The 24703-nt window shown below is 34.8% G+C and overlaps 1 protein-coding gene across 1 annotated transcript in view; it reads right to left on the reverse strand.

The window, feature by feature from the left end:
- The window catches only part of LOC149797400 (glutamate receptor 2-like), a 196476-nt gene that overhangs the window by 70194 nt on the left and 101579 nt on the right, over positions 1 to 24703 (reverse strand). Inside the window, exons 5-9 of the mRNA XM_089962177.1 lie at positions 9054 to 9107; positions 8570 to 8719; positions 2399 to 2620; positions 1285 to 1392; positions 270 to 380 (exon numbers count right to left, since the gene is read on the reverse strand). Of these exons, the coding sequence (XP_089818303.1) occupies positions 270 to 380; positions 1285 to 1392; positions 2399 to 2620; positions 8570 to 8719; positions 9054 to 9107 (645 nt within the window). The remainder of the gene's footprint in view (positions 1 to 269; positions 381 to 1284; positions 1393 to 2398; positions 2621 to 8569; positions 8720 to 9053; positions 9108 to 24703) is intronic.

The following is a 24703-nucleotide window of genomic DNA, read 5'->3' on the forward strand; positions in this document are numbered from 1 at the left end:
CGGTGGAATATTGACTGTTGTGAGATGAGGTAGGATGAATAACAAATGTTGGACCATACCATTTCACACCAGGATCTCAAATGACAATCAGTTGGGTTATATGTTTAAAAACAGTTTGGAAGTGCAGCTAAGTTATGATAGATAATAACAAACAAAAAACGGAACTGACACATTCCATTTAAGAGAGAGAGAGAATGAGAGAGAGAGAGAGAGAGGGAGAGGGAGAGAGAGAGCATATGCAAATAGTAATAATCAATAAGTTGACTTACCATGATTGTAGTTATGATTTGAGTTCTATTTACAGCGGGGATGCAGGAAGATTGATTGGGGGAAGGGGGCAGTTGTGTTTTAAAGCGTGTAGAAGGAGTCCAGTTTCCAACCTATCAAAAACAAAACTTATAGTCTCAGAAAAAATATTTTCTTAGGGGTAGTACATATGCATTTGAGATATTATACAGAGAATTCATGTTTCTATTATTCTGTACAGAGAAAAAGATGTTCTATATTACTAAGGGATTATAAACCTTGAGTGTGCTTCAAGATTTTCAGACTGGAAACGTACTAAATAAAGAGGAAACGAAGCTGACACAATTTATACCAAGATCGTAGACTCTGTATTTGTCTCTTGAACAATGACAAAGCTGACACAATTTATGCCAAGATCATAGACTCTGTGTTTGTCTCTTGAACAATGACAAAGCTGACACAATTTATGCCAAGATCTTAGACTCTGTGTTTGTCTCTTGAACAATGACGAAGCTGACACAATTTATGCCAAGATCATAGACTCTGTGTTGTCTCTTGAACAATGACGAAGATGACAGAATTTATGCCAAGATCTTAGATGTAGACTCTGTGTTTGTCTTTTGAACAATGCAAACTGCACCACTGGCTCATCAGAGAAACATTTGGGATTGTAATTATGACAAATTCTTACTTTATGTTGAAGTGAAGGAAATATGCTTTTGAGAGGACGATATATACATATTAGAGAAAAAGGAAATGACATATTCGGATACAGAAAAGTGTAAAAAAGTGAATAAGTCATTGAGTGAATGAGCAAATAAGTGAGTAATTTGACAATTGTGTGACTTTGTAAAAGTATGATTAATCAAAAGAGTCATTTTAGTGAGTAATTAAGCAAGCAAAAATCTATGACTATACAATTTAGTATTTATGTAAGCAATTGCCTAAAATAAGTAAGTAATTTAGTCAGCATGTAAGTTAAGTTTATTTAATTAAAAAATATATAAAATAAACAACATCAGATTTGGTTCCCATTACCTGTCTCAATCTTTGTTTATGTTCCAGTTGATGAACTTTAATGACATAATTTTTCCTCATACCATTTTCATCAAATTCAATATTTCCTGTCAAACCATGTGTTTTAACCTGTAAGAAAATGACAGTTTCTATTGTGAGGCTTGGATATATACAAAACCACATGCATGCTTTATTTTTGTCAGATTGAGACACAGAATGTAAATGAAAATTTGAATGCATTAGAAACAATTGCATAAATGTTTGTAACTTTTGCTACTACGGTAAATAGTATCCCATATTAAGAAAGCAGGTGGAAATATTATTTGTAATGTTCAAGTTCTGAGCAAAAGCCTTACAGGTCTTACATTGAAAATGTTGAAAATTCCAGGTTTAATTCTGTTATAATGAAAAAACATCATGTTCAAAGTATTTACTATAGTCTTGTAAAAGAAGCTCAATACCAGCTAATAGATAAAGGCATGTTCTAATTTGATTTTTATTGTTTTTGGCTGGGTCTTTTTCTCTATTACTTTAGAACTGTTCGTTTTGTGATGCATCCAAGATGTAGGCCCAGAACCTGGCTGGACTCAAAACAGGTTAACTGAAAATAAATCAAACTCGAATGTTGTCACCTGTGGATGACTGATTATCAAAAGGCATACAGTTCTTATTTGCATTTATGAATTTTTTAACCCATTTAATTCTTAACTGACCAGGGGCATTCACTCTAATATGCTCTTTCCTTCTTTTTGCAGCTGCAAACCGCTTCAGTCTCATTAGGCATTTGCTAACCAACAAAAGCTCAAACATCAAGATAGCTAATTACATGTATACAGCACCAGTGTGGGGAAAAGAGCACACCAAGTAAGCTTGAATAATGTTCATATGATCTTTAGAAAGGGTTATATTTATCAATCCTCTGTATGTAATGCTGGAAAGTTTAGCTTAAAAGTTAAGTCCTTTTGTGCGTTACCAATAATGACATTATGACAGAGTTTAATAAATCTGCCTGAGATATGAATACATATACATACATACGTATATATATATATATATATATATATATATATATATATATATATATATATAGAGAGAGAGAGAGAGAGAGAGAGAGAGAGAGAGAGAGAAGTTCTACCCTTTTTATGCTTGCAAGAACTTGTTGGCCATCCCACCTCGGATTGACGGGGTTATCTGTGCAGTTACAACAATTACTACCGACGTAGACATTGTCGCTGACGGCGCCACTCTTACCATAGTTTGAGCCATGGCCATAGATAAGGTTGTTACGGGAAGGTTCCATCTGCTGCAAGACATTCGCAATCACATGTAATGTGTCTATCATGAGGGCCTCATCTGTCTGCAAAAAGAAGATACAATTTAACCTATACGTTACGTAGCTGAAATCTTGCCATAGGTTTCAGGCTTTACACTGGAAATTTATTTATATTCAATCAACACTGTATGCTTAACATTTGTACATGATTGTTTGTAGTAAACATTTTTACAAAGCTAAGTTTCGTCCATGATTGTAAGTTGTGAAGAGAATGTTTGTGAACCAAAATTTCAAGGCTAGTCAGTTAGACGAGGTTTTTCCATCGGAAAGATTCACATTTTATCATGATTTAGGTCAAGTGTAAATATGTATAAATATGGATTTGATAAATAAATTATTCATTCCTGTTTTAGATCAGCCTGTCAGATATACTTTGAGAGGAATTATTTATTTAAAATATTCATTAGAATTACCAAAGTGTTCACAGACGTTTGAATCAAAATGTTGCTTTGAATTTTTCTGAATTCATTAAAAGACATTCTGGTTTGCATCAATGTTATATCAGGACATTCAAGACTATTGGATTTTTTGAACATTCTATATTTTGGAACTCGTGACAGGACATTAATGCTTATATGAAATTTAATTCACAATATTGAAAGTGTATTTTGAATTTTCTTTTTTGTATTGTAAGGGTGCAAATTGCTTGCAAGATTTATTTAAATTGATGGTTCATTTTCTTTCAGTTACAAATTGTAAGACCTAGAGTACTGTCGAAAAGAAAACCGCAGTCAAACTTGTATATTACCCATACAAATCGACTCAGATTACATTGTCATATATCAAAATAGTGACATAATCATTTTTATGCTGCTGCTTTCAGAAATGGCTTGTATCTAGGTTTCTGTCTGTCTGTGCATTTTTGTGTCCCTTCTTTCTGTCTGGGATGTAATTCTTATTTCCAAAACATCTACTGAGACAGAACGTGCAAAATGTGTCCATCTTAATCGTGCATCAAACTGGTTGCCATGACTAATTTTTAATGAAGTAAATTTATTTAACATTCATTAGGACTATTATCAAGCCTTTCAACACATACTTCTTCACTTACCACTACAATGTTGTAAAGTGGGTAAAATTTAGGGTGAATGCATGTATTGCAACAGAACTGAATCACTTTGACCTAATTTCTAGTATTCATTTATAGATATCTTGAGAATACTGACTCATATACAATAAAAGGGGAGAAATGTTGTGATCCATGTTAACAAAGAACACTGCTTTTCTGCAATAATGGGCCCCGAGGAGCTGAGTGGTCTAAAGCGCTCTCCGTTATGGATCACTGCCATCTCACCTCTGTCTGCATGGGTTCAAGTCTCGGATTCGGCTAATGGAATTAGGTCACAATTAATACTTCCAGTTCAGTACCTATGAATGGAGTTCTAGTCTATTTTTAGAACATTTTTTCCTCTCTCATTTTGGTGGTGATAGAAGAGTTTTATTTATGCATTTTTGGTAGGGATTTAAAGGTAACTGTTTATTCTTGATAATATGAGCTCAGGGTGTTGTTGTCTGTGTGTATTTCGGCGACAGTGCACAGTGAGTAATAAGGCCTTGGTGATGATCCGGAAGTGAAATATGTGTTCTGTTTACATGCTGCTGTGTTGACAGTCCAGCATCTCAAAAAAGAGCAGGTCAACATTTGACAAAAACTTCACCGTGAAGTCGTCTTTGAAGGTATTTTAGATTAACATATGATTTGCATTGATTGTCACACAGTGGAAAGGTCAGTACTGAGAAACAAATGTAGAGAACATATAGTAAAATTAATTGTGTTCTATGTCCTGTCAGGGCAGTAATGGAGTAAAGTTTAAATTGGTATAAAATCTTTATTATTAACAAAAGATACATGATACATGAAATTTTAATATGTCATGTATATTGACTTTGAAAATATAAGAATGAAATTAAAAGTAAAAAATTAATGTTAATTTTAATTTTTTTTTATAAAACTTTTAATAAAATTAAAGATTTCCTCCTAAAATGCACATATATAATATTTTTTGGAATGATATTAAATGTTATCAGCATGTATGTATTCCTACACCATATACAAGCTCCAATGTTGGATATTTGTCACATTTTGTCAGAGAAAATATCTTTGTAAGTCAAAATAAGACCTTCATTTAAAATACATGAAGACAAAATTATATTTTGTATTGGCCATTCAGACTATTTATTCGGGGGTCCAAGCAGTAAATTTATGTGTTTATGATGGGGTCACTTCCTGAGTAACACACATCTGCTTGTATAGCCTTCAGTAATTGTTTATAAAAATAGTTATAATGTATTTAGTGAGAGGACAGCAATGAAAACTTTATACTAGAACCTACTCAAGTTCTCTACTAAATCACTTTAAACTGTCTGAGAATGAAATACAGGTCAAAGGGATAAAATATGCTTTCCCCAGGTATATTTACCCTTGGATGTAAGAAAACAGCAAAATGATGTAAGTTGAACACAAAATGCATTCCATTTTATTGTTCAGTTTGGTTAAGATATTGATTGGTGTAGTGCAACATTGTGGCCTATATGATGTTATGGGAATTCTAATGATCCATCTCACTTTATGCATTATTAATTACTAATAATATTTGTTAACTGACACTCTAAAGATTACATAAGAAATATTCAAACAGATTATTTGAATTCAACTTTGTACAACTGATCTAAACATGGTTACATATCCAATATGAACAAATATCCATCAATTTTAGAATGTATGGGATGAACAGTTCACATTCAGTACATCATATAGGCTGACATTGTACCTATAGTGAATCTGTAAGGCACATTTCTGGCTGGGTGCACTGAAAATATCCCAAAATGTTATTTTCATCATGAATATGCCTATGTATGGTAACATATTTGAATTTAGTACTTTGACAGAGTGCGGTATTGAAGCACCAGCTGATATATGATTCCACTGAATCAATGAGCTTAATAATTGGTAACCAACACTCTTAAAAATACACTATAAATGTTCAGATAGATCATTTATATTATGTTTGCACATTTGATCTTAACAAGTACATTGTATATGTCCCACATATGCAAATTTCCATCCTTGTTTACAAGTTTTGGGGATCAGAATTTCACATTTAGCTGATGATATAGGATTGATTGGTACCTATAGTTGATTTGTGTGACCACATTTGGCTGTATTCACTTGCAATATCCAAAATTGTTATTTCCCTCATGAATAAAATTGCTTATAGTAACATATTCTAACTTAGTACATTGTCACTTGACTTTCCTGTATACTGGCATGTACTAATGTTTGCAGCAATGATCAAACCTCACCGCCCCAACATTGCCTTAAACTGTATGATACACAGTCTACCTGATTAGTTATTTAACTTGTAAATGGCTAAATATGCTTCTAGAAACCTCATATATTTTTAGGATGAATTTATCACTTTAATACATGGTCATTGCTTCACATTTCTGAGCATCACTCTGTCAAGTTTAATATTTTGCCCCATGCTTGCAACCTTAATGTTATTTTGAAATCACGTAACATATCTAACACATTTTAACTTCATTTACATAGATTCTTACTGTTTTCTAGAATTAAGTGAAACATATTGTATCTTTTCAGGTCTAGCCTGGTATCTGGAACAAAGTGTTAGAGTTGGATCAGCTTGGAAGCTCTCCAGTAGTCTGGTGGTGATGGCAAGGTTTCATAAGGACATGTGCAGTGTACTGCCATAAGTGACCAAGATTAGTTCATATCACTACACTGATGACTAGCACCTCAAAGACATGGCTTAGGTCTTCATGAGAGAGATCAGCACCATTTTTTCAGTAAGGTAGAGCCTCCCTAGAAACTATTTTCCTATCCCATTGCCACCTTTTGTTGTTATTGACAGTGAAATGGAATGCATTTTTGCTATAAAACATGGTAGTGGTCCCATCAGAACTTTATATCTGAATGTGCCATTAGTTATGGAAACAACTGCCTAAGTACCTGACACAATAAATGTGGAACATAGCACTTGTCATTGTTTCTTTAGTGTCTACACCTATATTCATCTGGACAGGCATATTGCGGTTTGCTGCCAAAATCACTATGAGCTATGATGCTTCACTACCCCTGGGAAAAATGTTATCAATTGTACAGACCCAAACTACCATTTGTTTTAAATACCATTCATTAGTCAACTTTTCTGTCAAAAATTTGTCAAACCGTGTTTTAAAACTTGTATGAAAATTTAAGTTTTCAATAAAATTTAGTTTTTAAAGAATTTTCAGACAGGGCTTATCTTGTATTACAATTAGGTTTTTACTGTATTTAAAAATTTCTATAATTAAGGAAGATATAGCAAATCTAGTTTTGGTTTCTCAAGAGCACTTGGACCAGAACTTGCACCCCATGGAACACAGCACCACATACTTTCTGACAGGTATCAAATGTTTTGTTTGCAAGGAAATTCAAAAAGACTTCATGTATAAAGTTGAAATAGGTGTAGCATGCAAATATAAAAGTTTGACAAAAATTGGCGTAAAACATGGGGCCTGTCAGGAATTAGGTCACAATTAATACTTCCAGTTCAGTACCCACGAATGTAGTTCTAGTCTATTTTTGGAACATTTTTTCCTCTCTCATTTTGTTGGTGATAGAAGAATTTTATTTATGCATTTTTGGTAGGGATTTAAAGGTAACTGTTTATTCTTGATAATATGAGCTCAGGGTGTTGTTGTCTATGTGTATTTTGGCAACAGTGCACAGTGAGTAATAAAGCCTTGGTGATGATCCAAAAGTGAAGTCTGTGTTCTGTTTACATGCTGCTGTGTTGACAGTCCAGCATCTCAAAAAAGAGCAGGTCAACATTTGACAAGAACTTCACTGTGAAGTCATCTTTGAAGGTATTTTAGATTAACATATGATTTGCATTGATTGTCACACAGTGGAAAGGTCAGTACTGAGAAACAAATGTAGAGAACATATAGTAAAATTAATTGTGTTCTATGTCCTATTGTGGGTATATGTGAAAGCATGCAAGTAGCTTCTCATGGGTCGGTGGTTCTTTCTGGGGTTTTCCCAGATTCTTCCTCCACCTTTAATACTGGCTGCCATGTTTAGCCTATTGTGTGCTTAAAAATGGTGTTAAACTCTACAACAACAATGATAACAACTTCTGCAATAAAGGCAAGCTTCTCCAATCACCCTATCAAAGCTCTGAGATATATATATTTTTTTTTGTGGAAAAGAAAAGGCTTCAACAAAGACAAATTATTGATTAACTATGGCAATATTTTGAAGGATCCAAAATAATAGTTGCAGATATTTCATTCTCCAACTCTAAATGACTGTTTTCCTGTATTTCTAAGTAAAATTACTGTTGAATTTATTCCAAACTGTTATCAAACTCAATATTAGAAAGATTGATATGTCAGAGATGTTTCTTTTTAATTTCTTTTGTTTCTATCAAATCTAAGCCGAGTCGTTCTGTAATGTTTGGTTCAAAAACTATTTTGAAATCGTTCATTTAAACATATTTTTTACCATAAATGTTGACAGATTGGTTCAGACTACAAATTCTCACAACTTAGAATAATCCCTTCTCATATAATCGATGAGAAATTTAAATGGATAGCTGTGCTAAGTTATTATGGTTTCATATAATTAAATGCATGTATACATGATTCATGGAAAATTTGTGTGAGAGAAAGAAAAAGAGATATTTATGATCCTAGCAGATATTGGATATTATTACATAAACCAAACTAAATAAAATAGCTAAAATCAAAGAACAACTTGTCTTTCTTTTTCAAAACTACAGAAATTAATTAAGTAGAGAAATGAAATTTGATTTCTCCTTGCTCATAGATAGTGTTTCACATCTTTAAATATGTTTGTAACAAGTAAAATAAATGAAAAAGGCAAAGGTACTCATTATGACGGTTATCATTACTGATGTGTCTTAATAACGATACACAAACAATCAAACTTTCTCTCTCCCTCCATACCGTTATGGCGCCAAGGTTTACAATCGACCATTGTTCAGCTGCCTTTAACAGTCGAATATTCTCTGGATGATCTCTGTCAATGATGCTGAATCCTGTTACGTTCACACCTCCATATATAAAACTATTCAATACGCTGATTTCATTTATACCCTGTAATAATTATAATAATAAAAATTAATAATAATGATAATAATAAGATGATGATGATGATGATGATAATAAAGCTCATCACCATCATCATCAGCAACAACAACAGAGTAAACACAGCAACAACAAAAAACCTCATAAAGAACAGCTGATAATCACACTTCATCAGCTTTTCATTAAAAATAAAATCAATAATATCTTCCACAAAAATATTCAAAAAAAGTTACAAATTTATCCTTTTATGTGGTAAAAATGGGAATTTTAACTGACAGTGGAAAGTAAACTGACACTTTGATGATTGCAAAACATTTAAATATGAATCATTACTGATACTTACCAAGCCACCCAAAATGTAGTGGTAATCCTCTCTGTTCATTCCCACATCCACAATCTGAAAGTATATAGAAGAATACTAGAAAAGCCAGTAATTAAGTTACTGTTTTCGTACTTGATCTAATAAGCATATACCCACGCGAGCATAGGAAAAGGGTAAGGAAAAATTGTTTTTTTTTCTCGAATATGTTACCCAATTATACATTAGCAGAATATGTAAGAGGTGGAGGGAGGTACATCACCTTATGCCAGAGATACCATCTCCGGTCCCCCAAGGTATTGAGACAGCTTCTAGGTAACCCGACTGGAGGAGACACCATCCGTCGGGGCGTGGCTTTAAAAGGGAAATGACTAACCCCACAAATCCAGAGGAAGTCATCAAGCCGCATCTTAGGAAGCTGTCGATTGATCTGGAAGGGAGACCAGTTGAGCTGCAGGTATAGGTCTACCAGATCAGACTGGCCTCTGTGTGATGACAGATGTCGGAGATAAAAGCTAGAGAATGTGAACTCCATTCTCCATCTCACAGCCTCACTGATGTCGGTTAGCGAACATTTCTAGTCTGATGCCAGGTTGATGGCTACTGCTTGAACCTCTTGAGCCGAAGTGCGTAAAAGTTCATTGACCTGGGGTTATTTTCCTATATGCCGACCGAATAACCCCCTTACTCCAGGAGATGATATTCTGCGTCGATCTATACTCCAGTTCATTTCTAAGAAGTAAAAAGAGGCGTGATCTCCCATGACACAACGGCTCTGTTCGTATTACCAATTCACCTGAAAGCCCGGACTGGTCTTGTAGGTGGCCTTTGGTTGATGTTTCCAGAGGAGACAGAGGGTTTGTGACAAAAGTTTAGCTACTCATGGAAGAGAGACAGTTCTCGGCAATGAAATAGGATTATGCCAGGACTAAGACTGACCCGTATTTTCGGAACGTGCATATAAATCGGGTCTAGTGATAGGACATGTACTTTGAGAATTCTGCCTGCAGTTGCTAATGTCATGAGGAAGCAGGTGTTGTATGAAAAGGAGCGTCAGAGATGCTGGTGAGAAAGTCTTGGGTTTGTCCGATATTCTCTCTCCGATGATGATGAAAGGTGTCAGCGAGAGTAGAGCGTTAACCTCGGATCACACTTGGCATTAACTTGCTCTCTTTGAAGAGACAGAGGAGGAAGTTAGCTATCAGCTTTATCAATGCCTGGAGAGTCATGATTTGTTCGTTTGCGCACACTGGGTGAAACTGTCATTTGTCTTCATATGCTTTCAGAGGGGAGGGCCGTCGCATCTAAGCGATTCTATCCAAAAATGTCCAATTTTGAGGGCCTGATTTTGAGATGGCCCAGACATTCATGCTCGGGGTTCTGGACAAAGATGAAAGGAAAAGCCGAAGTCTGCTGAGTTTCCGATGCAAAATTGATAAGGTAGTTTATCCACAACTCCTCCGGACAAAGTGGTGCAATAAGGATGAGGCTAAAGGTGGATTCCTTTACTTTCTGTATCACTTTGGAATCAGGTGTTGAAGAGTTGGTATATGACTTCAGGTTGGTCCAATCCAATGTCCTGAGTACGAATCTCGTCATCTCTGTGATATTTATGAGTCAAATGAGGCTGGAATGATCAAAAAAAAAAAAAAAAAAAAGCATTTGGGACAATCAGTAACAGCGGGTACTTAAAAATTAGTATATTGTGTGCTGATGATCAATAAAATATTATCTCTCACATCGATTTGTCCATGGAACATTCAACGAGGCCATACAGGATGGGCTTGTTATCAACCACCTGGGTAACGGATAACATAATTTTTAACCTCGAGGCGGTTAAACCACAAGAAAATTCTCTGCACTGGAAAATATACAAAAGCAGCTAGAACAGTTCTCCCAGTAAATTTAGAAACGAACCCGAGATCAAATTTAGATCGATGAAAAAAGTTGGCAAATACTTACGTATTCATTCAGACTCATTAAAAAAGGCTGCTGATGGAACACTAAACTCCGTTATCTCAAATTTTTGTATAGCGGAATTAGAATAAAATTTGTTAACCTATGATATAATGTCCCTGTTAAATTTTCTTGATGATTTGTACAAAATGTCTGATCAAACAGACATAGACGAACAAACTGTTGCAGATAATACACATAAGACAACCGGCTGGAACGAACAAATAAGGGAGAAAAGAAACCTGTCTACTTCCCCGCACATGGCCTCAAAGGAAAAAGAACAAATACTAACTGAAATATCCCGCTGCCAAGAAACTAAAAAAACATTAACAACAAGAAGGATTTCTTTGACTGTGTAATGAGACTTTTTTTAATAAACGTGATGACACCACCAGAAAAATATATAATTATATTATGTTTTTGCTAACATTTTCAACATGATGGAAGAAAGGAGTATAATTGGCAACGAGAGAAAAAAAAAATGAGCTGGTTAAACTTTGCAAACCAGTAAAATGCAAATCGGTGTTAGTTGAGTGCGAAAAGATTGTTAGTGGCAAGGTAAATAATGACACTCGCTAAGGTCTCTTTATCGTGTTCGTTAAAATCCAGCTGTTGAAAGCATCATGGTAGCCTCTTCACTAAACTAAACTATTTTTTCCTTTTGTTGCTAAAACTTTCTCGATAGCAAAAATGTATTGCTTTGTTTTTTGTAACTCCTCTTCATAAACCGAGCCTGTTATCTCCTCACCGGTAATATCTTTTAGTTTATTAGTTTATACATAACGGGGACAGCCGGTAAAACCTTATCAACAACGAATATTTCTTCAATCCAATTTTTTTCATATCCTTCCTCAAATATTTTTTTATACCAGCGAGATCTATAGGCTACTCTATCATGTTTATTAAACTTATTTGGTTTACCGGGCACTTTTTGCAAATCACGGAGATATTCGTCAAACTGGTTTTTAACGGCCAACAAAGGATTTTTTTTAATTGCCTCATTTGGAGTCATCCCAACTGATCTATGTTTTGTGTTATTATACTCATCAACTATTGCCTGTAAGATATCAATGTAATTATGTGTGTTGTGGGACATCATGTTTTTGTAAATCTTTTATTTTCATGTCTGTTGAATCTCTCAACGATGACGCTCTTTATCCTTCTGTTCCTGTTGCGTAATTTTCTATCTTATATTGATTTAGAAAACACTCATATTGTTTTGTTAAAGAACTCTGCTCCATGATCAGTCCACAATTTATTTTGTTTTCTATCAAATTTGTTTATTCTTTCATGAAGCTCCGCTGTTATTGTAGCACTCATCTTATCTTTTACTGGTACACTAAATCTGTATCTGCTGAAGACATCTATTAGGTTATATAAAGAGGAGAAAGAGAAACAGCTAAATGATAAAACTCAACAATCAAAGATCTGTATAAATTCTTTCTCAATAAACCTGAAAACTCTGATTTTGCTTCAGTGGTGAGGGAAGCTGTACCTTGATTCATTCTATGGCAGCATTGATATATCTCGGTACAAAATAAGATGATAAAATATATATTTCAATCATATCTCACACGATGTACCCGGTCAATGACAAAACTAGACTCATCGCCTATTATTGCCACTATCACTAAATGTGTTTCTGTGTTAAAAGGTCTTATGCTTAGTACGACAGGATACTAAAGTTAACTCATCATCTACCAAGAATCATCACCACCAGTGGCCTGGCCACAACTGGGGCTCTGATAAATCCATTTTTGTTACTTATATCTGGGGTTGGGTTTCCGTTGGACGTATTGGTTATACAAAAATTAATCCGACCATTCGATCAAAAAATCATCCAGTAAGATAGGAGTGCTCGTTTACAGCAGGATAACAAACGAAATAAAATCTTACTTAAGGGGGGCTAGATACAACCTGAATGATTTGATTAAAGAGTTCTGAACAACGGATGAATTGTTGCATGAGATTCTACCACACAGAGAATCTAATTATGAAAAGTCATATGAGAAAATATTTGAGGTCTACACCGATATAAAATGTATCTAAACTTGATTATAGATGGACGTAACTCACGTACTATATGAAATAAATAACTAGCTGTGCTCGATAACGGTGCTAAAAAAAGGCCGGGTATAGCTGAAGTACAATGGCAAACCTTTCGTCGTGTTTATTATTGGTGAGGTAACTGGCCGGTATTTTAAGAGCGGTGAAGACAAAATAAAATTGAGTCTGGTCAGTGTAAATGAGAGCCCTTACTTCCGCCTGCCTGAGACACTTGAGTGTTTGATAGTTGACGAGATAAATATTTTTTACTGCCCAATCTCGCAAGGCAGTAGTCTAAATAGGTGGGGTTTCTGAGCCGAACCCCTATTTTGTAGTAGGGCGACACCATGATTCCCACCCCCGACCTCCCCATGTTAGTCTAAACAAAATACAAAAACATCTTTGTTTAGGCAACAGCGTCGATTTCATTATCAATTACTTAACTCGAGGACCTGTCATTGAATTATCATCGTCGCTAGACTAAATATGGTTTGCGCAGAAACATCCACTTATCAAGACTACTGCGAATTTTATTTTATATTTCACACCAACTTTTACTTTACCTAACACGCAGGGTTTTCCCATATCAGGTCACATGTTTAACTGTTACATGCTTATGCGCTATTAATAACTAGCTGAGATTTATAGGTAACAAAAAATCGAAAATTATATATTTTACAACACACGGTCTAAAGAGATCAGTACCTGTTACAGTAAACATAAAAATTAAAATAATAGAATACTTGATAAATAATTATACGATCTAAACGCGCGTGTATGTTTAATGTCTGTTTGATATAGTTATATATTTACATTTTAACATATTGTCGGCGTTTGCGACAGATGCATTGAAAAAAGACGAGACATACTTAAATGGGTAATTGTAAACTTGTAAAAAAACACTAATCCAGGTGCAACTCGCCTGGCCCTCCCGACATCAAAATTGGGTGTTAATTTTAAAGCACCCGGACTCACTTAGGTTATGTGAACTTGATTAGAAATTAATAAACTAAAATTCAGCCTAGACAGTCCTCTGAATTGCTAAAATTTCGTTTAGCACTTTGCGATTCACCGGTAGATGGGTGATCAGGACAATGGAAAAAAAATTACCCAAGAGTTCAGATATTTAACGTCATTCAGCGTGGTCGCAGTTACTTCTTTTCCCTCGATTTTTACAGTATGGTGGCACTGTAAGTTACGTATAAATTTAGGTCATTCACAATCGTATTATATATTTTTTACTTGTCGAGATATTTTGAAAGTCTCAGCTTTTGCCATTCAATAACTTTCATCAAAATTACAGAACAAAAATAAATTAATCTTACCGCTGATTAGAGAGTCAAGTTTTAGCATCTTCATAACATTTCCATGTGAGACTATTGATTTATCCACACGACATTTCTTTAGCTCATCGTTAACTGTGTCCTTTGTTCTACGTTTATTCTGCGATATTGGATTATCTACAACATCAGAAAGTGAGTCTGTGATCAAAGCAAGCTTACTAAAATAATCTGATTCTTCCTTGCGAACCAGAGACAATTTTATCTTTTTTCTGTTTTTGAAATAAGTTCTGCATTTCTAATTGTCAAGCATAATTGTTATATGCTTACCTCGGAAAACAATATTTTCATGTCTAACGTGTTATCTTCCACTGTAATATTTGTCATTATTTTTATATTTCACTCAAAATTTTACTATCCTTATTTTTGAAATTCACAAAAAATTTACCGAGTAATTGTTTGTAACATTTGAAAACTCTATTGGGTATCATATCAACAATCAAATCATTTTTGTCTCTAAGTGCCTGTATCATATATAGTATAATAAATTTCTCACCAGAGATACAAGCTCTAAGTTTATTAAGAATTTTGTTGTAGGAAGCTATTGCTATTTTAGACAAAGTATTTTTGTTCGCATATTTTGGTTTGATCTTTTTATTCACCACTGATAATGCAATACCTGCCCCTGATACTATAAGGAGTAATGTATTTCCTAATCCTTCTGATGATGTGATTCCAGTTGTGTTAGTAACATTAGAATGTAAGTTAGCATCCCTATTATTTTACTCTAATATTTACTGGCTCGTCTGACACAGTGTTTTTTAATGGTAATATTCATAGTATTTGATGACCTCATCCTAGTCATTTTCTCAGAGACCTGATGATATATGATTGAAGTAGATTCTTTCTTTTGTTCATTATAAAGTGTTTCAGTTATAATTTCAATTCCCGTAGTGAAGGTATTTTCAGCGGTAGCTTTATAGACCAGAGCACTAACTATTTTATTAACAGGATCAGCAAAACAATATCTGTACGTATCATATACTTCAGATGAGATATCTTTATATCCGATATCTGTTGGGACTTTATGATCTGAGCATGAAAATGGAGTATCAAAATTTGTTGGTATTTCAGTAATATTATTAACCCTATCACGTGAAATATCTTCTGTTTCATCAGTATAACTAATAACATAACATAACTGTTCCAGTTTAAAACAATTTTAAGTGCTAGATATTGCCTGAGATTTGTATATGCTGTTGCAAACCTCAAAAGTCCGCGAATATCTGTTTGTTCTACATTTATGTCATTGACAGGTAAGTTTAGGTATCCAGCAGTCAATTCTCTAATTTCTGTATTTGCTTTTGTCAGTAGCGTACTTTTTTTTTACATAGTTTTTCAACGGAATTGTTTAAAACTATTATATATTTCATAATCCCCATCAATGCCAGGTTCTACAGTTGTAATATTGTAAAGCTTCTGATAAAGTGTGTCTCGTTCGACATCATGATATGACTCAATGCTATGCTCACTTTCTGATGCTGCGTTTCGTGCAGCATTGATGTGATATACGTTATACATTTATATCGCCAGTGAGAGAGTATATTGGAACTAAATATGCTGTTGTTAGCAGGTTAGCATTAACACGGTTATCTGCTATTTGGTATAACGGTACCAATTGCGCAAGTCCAGGTGGGCGGAGCTTAAGGTGTATGGAACATTGTATTCAGAATTAAAGAACAAAACTAGCTGTGATTGGTGCATTATGTAAGACTTGTACTTTCTGTTTGGCTTAAAAAAAAGTTGAGCCTCTTGGCAACATGTGAGTTTGTGTTAATTTCTATCTAGATCATATTTTGTATTTTTTATGATTTTTTTAAAATATGGTACACATGACTGAAAATGTGCTTGTTGTGACTAGATAACTCTTACCCCTGTCTAGTTCCAGTAGAGTTATCTCTCTTAAATGCAATGGAGTACCTGGTTATGTCATTGTCAAATTGACAATCTAGCATTGTTCTATATGACAGCATGTGACATGCATGCCCAAGTAGGACAGAAAGTATATTTATTTCACAAAACATTAGCATTGAGGTATATGGAAAAACAATTGGTACCGTGATACCTAAAGGAAAGAATAGCCTCACAGTGTTTCCATAGAAACGCATGCATGTGGGCGGCATTTATGAACTATACTAGTTTGATGTAGGAAAACAAATGTATGCTGAACACTTTTGGTCAAATATTGAAAGTTCTTTAAGAATAAAATGTATGAAATCTTCAGAAAATAGCACAAGATGGCTTTGGATGGGGACTTTTGATAACTATAGCTATGATAGATATAGACTTGTGTTACCTGATGCCTTTATGTATGTGCTGTTACCTCCTAGATTGGAATGCATGCAACAAAATAAGTTATGTAAACATAATATAGTTGATTTTGGTCAAATATTGGCTATTGTACCTGCAAAAGATGAAAAATCATGTGTACATAAACAACTATCTTGTTCTTGTAAGGCATGCCATAAACCAGGATAGAGAACACTCTAAGTACACTTGTAGATAGATCACTTGCACCATGTGGGATGTTCTGGCATGAGTAATTTTTAGGTAATTTATTAAGGATTTGGTATTCCTTCCCATTTTGATTTGAATTGTCCTGCTCTAATTGTCCCTTTTTTTTTACACTCTCCTGCTTTGAAATTGTTCATGTAGTTAGTTCAGTTCTCTTGCATTCCCTTTTGTTGAAGTAGCAGTGAATACCAACAAACAAGACCAGTTTCCTTAAGTCAGCATTTCCCATTGGCACTTGTATAAGCCCAATTATAATCTACTATTGACTTTCAATTAATCCTATTTCTTTCTGTCAAGCTGCTCCTGTGGAATTTCCATGTTTGGTCCAACATTACAGAATGATAACCATTTTAGTCACACAGTGCGTATTTATTCCATTCAAATCCACACTGTTCTTGAAACTTTGAATCCCATCGCAAGAATCCAAATTGGCATGAGATGATATCTGCATGGTTATGGAAGGCTGCACTCTACATGCCGGCATTGTAGAAAATATGAACTATGTGATATGAAAGAGCTGCGTCATCTTAGAAATTAAAATTACATGACTCTTGAGGTCTCCACTAAACATAGGAGTCTAAATGTTAGGTTCTCACTTTGTCAGTAATGTATTTTGAGATAATTTAATTGCAATGAAGTTAATACAGGTTGTTGATGAACTCATCTATATTACATGGATAATGTATTCAAGGTTACCACACCTTATGTATATCATTCAGTTATCTCCCTTACACCAGTCATAACATTTCAAGGAAATAAAATCTCACATTTTCAGTGACTGATTATGAAAATAAAGAGAAGATTTGTGAAGTATTATATTAGCCCTCAATCTTGATGCAAATGTAAGCAGAAGCAATTTGATAATTTCTCACAGTAAAGTTTACAAGTTTAAAAACTGATAAGGTATGTTCTGCTTGGCTCTGAGATAAGTTTCTCTCTATCTTATGCCAATTATTATTAAATTCTTATGTAGAAGAAATATACTTTATATGTATCTATATTATCTAAATTATTCACCCTTTTATATTAGATGGAAATGAACACAACTTCACTTGAAATTTGGGTCCTGTAAGGGATGTTATAGCACAGTTGCCTTTGGGCTGTCCTTGGACCTGTTGGGCCCTGCCCCATATATTTGTCCAAGGTAAGGTCATCAAACTTTCACTTCTCATTTTTCGCATTGCTGATTTTGCCACCTTTAATTCCTTTATCATAAGCTACCTCTCCCTTTTAGATAAACACTTTCCTCCTGTTTTTAACTCCATTTGATGTGCTATACTTAGTGTTTATATTTGGCATTTTTCTGTATTTTATTCCCCTAATTTCACCTCCCAATCCAAACATAACCACTTAGAAGCTGCGATTTACTATATTTGGTGACTGACTGGCTTATTGAAACAATTTTATTCACATTACAAAGGAGGAAAGCTTACTATTTGTGTTACAAAGAGGATGGGTAGGTGGACCTTTGTGTGAGGACTGGTGGTTAGTGACCTCTTGTATCTGTAGATAGTGTAAAGTGGTCAAAGCTTATACTTTATAATAAGATTGGGTCATGTCCACCTGTCTCTGATGTTAAGTTCTGCACCTACCAAACAAATATAAATTCCTTTCTTTTAGGTGAATTGTACATTTTGAAGTAGGACAGGTGCATACTATTTGGTACATTGACCTTTGACCTAGTTATTACATAATATGATATAATGTGATTTATCCCATATCACCTATGTGAAGTTCAATAATTGCTGATACGAATAAGATACAATTCATAGTTGAAAGAATTCATTTTATTTCAAAAGATGATTTTGATGGTGAAGCAAAAGTATGAAAACAATAGTTCAAACAGCTCAATGACATTTCTATACACATTCATATAAGACATAGGTTAGTACCTCATCAAATTGTTTTTCACAAGTGAGACTAAGTATATTTGTTACTTATACAGTCCCGAACTATTTCACAGATTATTGGAAAAATTAAGGTTTGCTATAGGTATAACGGTACCAATTGCGCAAGTCCAGGTGGGCGGAGCTTAAGGTGTATGGAACATTGTATTCAGAATTAAAGAACAAAACTAGCTGTGATTGGTGCATTATGTAAGACTTGTACTTTCTGTTTGGCTTAAAAAAAAGTTGAGCCTCTTGGCAACATGTGAGTTTGTGTTAATTTCTATCTAGATCATATTTTGTATTTTTTATGATTTTTTTAAAATATGGTACACATGACTGAAAATGTGCTTGTTGTGACTAGATAACTCTTACCCCTGTCTAGTTCCAGTAGAGTTATCTCTCTTAAATGCAATGGAGTACCTGGTTATGTCATTGTCAAATTGACAATCTAGCATTGTTCTATATGACAGCATGTGACATGCATGCCCAAGTAGGACAGAAAGTATATTTATTTCACAAAACATTAGCATTGAGGTATATGGAAAAACAATTGGTACCGTGATACCATTTCCAACAACGGCTTTTTATCATGTCGCGTGCGCGAAATATTTGACGTTTAGCAAAAGTGTCTTTCAGCTTACGATTTTTAAGATACTTGTGTTGTCTTGTTTCAGCAGGTTTGTCAAGCCCGTCGTAAATTTTTTTCAGTCGCTCTTTTTCTGGGTTCTCGCCACTATGAACTCTTGTTTTTACAAGATTATATTTGTCGATCGTCAAAACAGGTTGTTTATTTAGCTCAATCAACGTATTTATCAACAATTTTTCAACTTGTAATCGCTGTTCCTCACTTTCACTAACAGGACAGTATTTGCTAATTATATCAAAGTCTCTGATCGATATCTAAATTGAGGCTATCTCTTTCCTGCAACTCTGACAAAGTTGTCACTGTTCTCATTTAAACGTGGTGAATTTATTGTTGTTTCTTCATTCGAGCAGTTATAATTGTTGCTCTAGCTTCCTCAAACACTTTCTGGGATTAGCTGATCTACATCAGCTATTTCGATCTCCATTTTCGGTTTAGTATAAAAGTATACAACTCTTTTGCGATACTGATCGATGGAGGATCAACAACACATTATTTTTCACAATAACATTAAATTGTGAAGTGTATTCATCTGAAACATCAACAAACCTGGGTATGGACCCTCCGCGTTGACAACATAGATCAAGAAATACACGTATTTGTTTGATGTTGCTTCATAATTAAGTGCAAATTGCTGACTCGTTGAGATATAATCGTTTGTGGCGCTATATAGCTCAGCCAATGTTATATTATCGTTAGATCCTTCTAAATTCCAATTATAATTTCATCCGACATTAGCATTTAGTAGGCCACATTGTTGACCTTTCCATATTGCTACGGCTGCTGCACAATGCATTTTGACACAAAAGTTAGATATTTCTCCGTCTCTGACCCACTCTAACCCGTCAGATACAGGACTGTTAAGCGAAAACGCATAACCTGGATTATTTTCAAATAATAACTTGACCCAGATGCAACAAAACTCCAACGATTGTTTATAGCATTAGCGAGATGTGTGATGTTACCGACACTATTTTTATACAACAGACACTTTCTAAAATTGCACCAACATCAGAAACCGCAGGAGGTATGATAACTACTACAAAAAACTGTTATCTCCGCCAGGCGAAGAAATTATTAGCAAATAAGTAATCAAAACTAGTCACCGTCCAGATAGTGTGGCGTTTTATTGATTTTATCTAACAATTACAAATTTAAAAAAAATGTCTATCAAACTTATCTTACCTGATTGAGGAAATGACTAGAGATAATTCAACAATATAATTTGAGTATGCTGAGTATTTCTATGTAGCTTCAAACGAACCAAACACGAGATGAAGATGTGTTAAAGCCGTACTTGAAGTACCAGGAAGTATAAGAACAGCATCAGGTGGTTCTCTTGCAGCTGACACTAAATAATTACTCGTGAACAACGGTTGGAGTTTATTCGATAGCGCTTGATATCAACTAGCCAATCAAACCGTATAAATATTTATATGTATTGCCAGTAGCAAGTACTATTCTTAACGTACTTTCGTTGCAACAAATATGTTGTGGTTTAAATATAATAAAGTTGGACATGCAGTTTCAAGCGAGTTTGTTCGTTTCTATGCACTTGCTGCTGAAGATGATGCTGCTGACAGAGAAAGTATAGTAAGAAACTTTCTTATCACAAACGCCACTATATTTGGAATTGTTGCACAAGATGTAGATGCAGATGCAGACAATGCAAGGACTTCGCTGATAGCAGCTTGTAATTTTATTCGCTGATGCTGATGATGATGGGACTGCAATGTTAGCAATAGCAAATAGTATAATAAATAATATTGTTGCAAAAAATCTAACATATAATGAGGGTTATGATAAACGAAAAGCATTCTCAGACAGCCTAAAAAAAATAAAATAACAATCATGCTTCCGCTTAGCGAAATATTCGGATTTTGCAGAGACTATCGTAAGGTATTTCGTTGTATAAAACATACACCTATACTTGACCGAGCTGATCAAAACGATCGTCTGATGAGAACTGCTGCTGCTGCTGCTGGTACTGCTCCAGGTGATGCAGTTAACAATTCTAAGTTTGTAATTTCACGACTAGCTCTGTCAATGCCTCGAGCTGTAGGCTCCATAGAAAAATCGATAGAACTTGTGACCATGTTAACAATATCCACATAGAAGATGTATTTATACAGAACAAAATTTATAAAACCGCCATTCCAAATTCGATAACATCTGGCGAATAACAACAACATCAGGTTAACAGTTACCAAGCAAGTATTTAGTTTGTTTCAACAACATGATAGACGTAGAGATCAACAATTCAGTTTTTGATAGTCCGGATGTCAGATGAAAATTTGTCAAAATAAATTCTAAGTTGTATCCCGAACAAGAAATCGAATGCAAATTTTCAGTTGGAGCTGATATAAACGTTTATAGAGCTTACATGTATCTGATGGTAGCGGTGCAATAATATCAGGATGCTGACAGTGGACCTCAAATATCAATCGAAGAGTTTAGAACTCTTTATCCAATATTTCACTTTGATGTATCAACACACTCCGAATGAGCTATTGGATTAACTTGTGATCTAGAAGTTATAAGGACACTATGACAGATTCCAGCTGTTGCGTATTTTTGCATATGCGTTAACGGTATCTGATAGAATTTGGACGATATATTCTACAAGAGGCAAAATGACTGTCCAAGTGTCTACACTTGGTGTGAAGTGCCCTCAACTTGAAGTGTTTTGCACTTTATGGGAGGCGTGTATGTCCAAGTGTAAACATTTGGTGTGACGTGATCTGCACTTGAAGTGCTTTTCACTTTACAACAGGCGTGTATTAATTCTCTAGCAAGCGTTATATGCAAGCACATTAAATGTTATCAAACAAGAGGAAAGTTAAATACGATGAAATATATTATGCACTAGATAAGCTTAACGCCGGGACAAGTTAAAAAATTAACACAAGCTATTGTTACACCACAGTCTGTTTTGCTTAAGATAGATTTCGGACCAAGATCGCAGAGGGATCCACCGCCAGCAAAACTGATGATAACACAGAGGAACTTTAACAAAATACGACTTGAGAAACCTTTTGTTTGCATTTATCAGCAGCACAGGTAACTGCAATGGTCAGGTCGAAAGTGATCAGGGAGGATTTCTGGAATCTTCAATAGCTAGTATTGCAAAATCGATATTACCAAAATTATTGCCAGTAATAGGAACATTTGAAATAGTTGCGGCTTCAGGGGCTATATCCTGAGCAACAAAATAAGCTGTGTCTGGAATAAAAACGTTAGTAATAAAGTGATTTTGTTTAACGATTATAATAACAAAATGCATGGGAAACGTAAAGCAACAACGAAACGTAAAACAACTAAAAAAAGAGAACCTCAAAGACGAACGGGAAAGTGGTCCAATGTAGATACATAGGGTCGTTGATACCGGAATAGCTGGAAGTATACTTCCCAATCTGTTGGGAATTGTACGTGGGAGAGGACAAATGCTACCTGGTGCTCGCCGTTAAACAACTTTTAGATTCTAGATAAACTGAAAGATATCAACGGATTTCAAAGAGTATTTTCGAAAGACCTGTTATCGCTTCGCTCTCCGCTGACAAATCAAAATAAGATTATAAATATCAAAAATTTCAACGACGGATCTGGTACACATTGGGTAGAGGTTTTTAATAAGTACTTGGTCTACCTCTGAGTGATGTTATCAAACAATATGTTTTGCTTCCCAAAAATACAAAAAAACTACTCCTCTAATCAACTTTAGCCAGTTGGAACTGCAGGTTGTGGATATTACTGTGTTAATTTTTAACAAACTAATGTCTGGGAGGCAAGCGTCCCAGTCCAACGAACTGGGCGATTTTCTGAAATAAATTTACACCTAAACCTTGGAAAACGACAAATTAGCAATTATATCTAACAATCAAATATAAAAATGACAGCGTATTGCCCGAAGTGCAGAAGTAAAACAGAAAATACAGACGAAACTACCGAAACAACTAAAAATAACAGACTAATGCAGAAAGGTATTTGTGCTACAAGCGGCAGGAAAAAGAGAATGTTTCTTAAACATGATTTACTATAAACTGGAGATCAGGGAATGCAAAGAATTCCTGGTGTTATTTCAGTCGACGCTTAAATTAAAAATGCAGAGCCAATTTGTAATCAAATCGTGCGAAAGTAAAGCTGACTATGATCTGTGTATGGAGCAGGATAAAATATTAACTTACTGTCTGTGTTGTAATCAGCAAGCTGTAATTGGTTCCGGCTTAGATATTCACAAGGTAATTGGCAAATTTCGGAAACCAGCTATGGATGGAATTTGCCTCGTCACAGGTACACATGTTCTTCGAATCCGCTCGATAAACAACTTGATGAAAACGATAATCCAATTCCATGAAAAGAACCGTACAATCAGTACGATGCAATCACTATGCGGCATGACATATATTACCGTGACAATGAAAACGATACATCTAGTTGTCATCGTATTATTCTTGATAAGTTAAGAGATATGATACTAGTGGAATAAGAGAGCGAATTGATCGGAAGCGAATACAATGTATCATTGGAGCAAAATATAAATTTGGGCTTGAAAAGCCCCGACTCGGTAAGGCGCACGTGCTTCAGTCTCGGCTTGGTTAAAATATACTTTATGACAAATGGAGTGCTGAGCGCTCTAGCACATGAATTTCACAGACCTAAAATAATTCCTCGATGAAGGGTTATGGTAAAAGGTCTTGATGAAAGTAGGTGATACATTTCAGTAAATACGCGTTTAGTATATCTGTTGCAGATAAAACAAGAAAACTATAACTACTGCGATGCGAGGTATTATTATCAGCACAGAAAGAAACCCAAATAAAATTTGGACCGATCACTGAGCGGAGTTTTTTAATAAACAATTCAAGCAGTTTCTGGAACAAAATAATATCAGTTATATCACTGGCAATGAAGGGAATATTGTCAACGTCGATAGATTTAATCGCATGCTAAAAGAAAAGATCTTTAAGCAACACACAGCTAAAACACTAACATATACGTAGATCATCTGCCAACGATTGTGTTGGATTACTATAATACTAAACATAAAACACATGGAAATTATAGCCCAACGAAGCTGTTATAACCCAACGCTAGTGAATGAGAATATGTACCGAAGACATAAATTTAAAGTTGGTGATCGTGTCAGAACTTTTTTAGTGAAGAAAACATTCGAAAAAGAACTCACTCCAAACTGTTGAAAGGAAGAATTTCTTGTGGATACAATTTTAACGACAATAACTATTACGAATAAGATGAAAGATTTATCCTGGGATAATAATCCCGGAG

Source organism: Sinohyriopsis cumingii, chromosome 6 (genome assembly GCF_028554795.1).
Source record: "Sinohyriopsis cumingii isolate HCF-2022 chromosome 6, ASM2855479v2, whole genome shotgun sequence".
In the NCBI taxonomy this organism is placed as follows: domain Eukaryota; kingdom Metazoa; phylum Mollusca; class Bivalvia; order Unionida; family Unionidae; genus Sinohyriopsis; species Sinohyriopsis cumingii.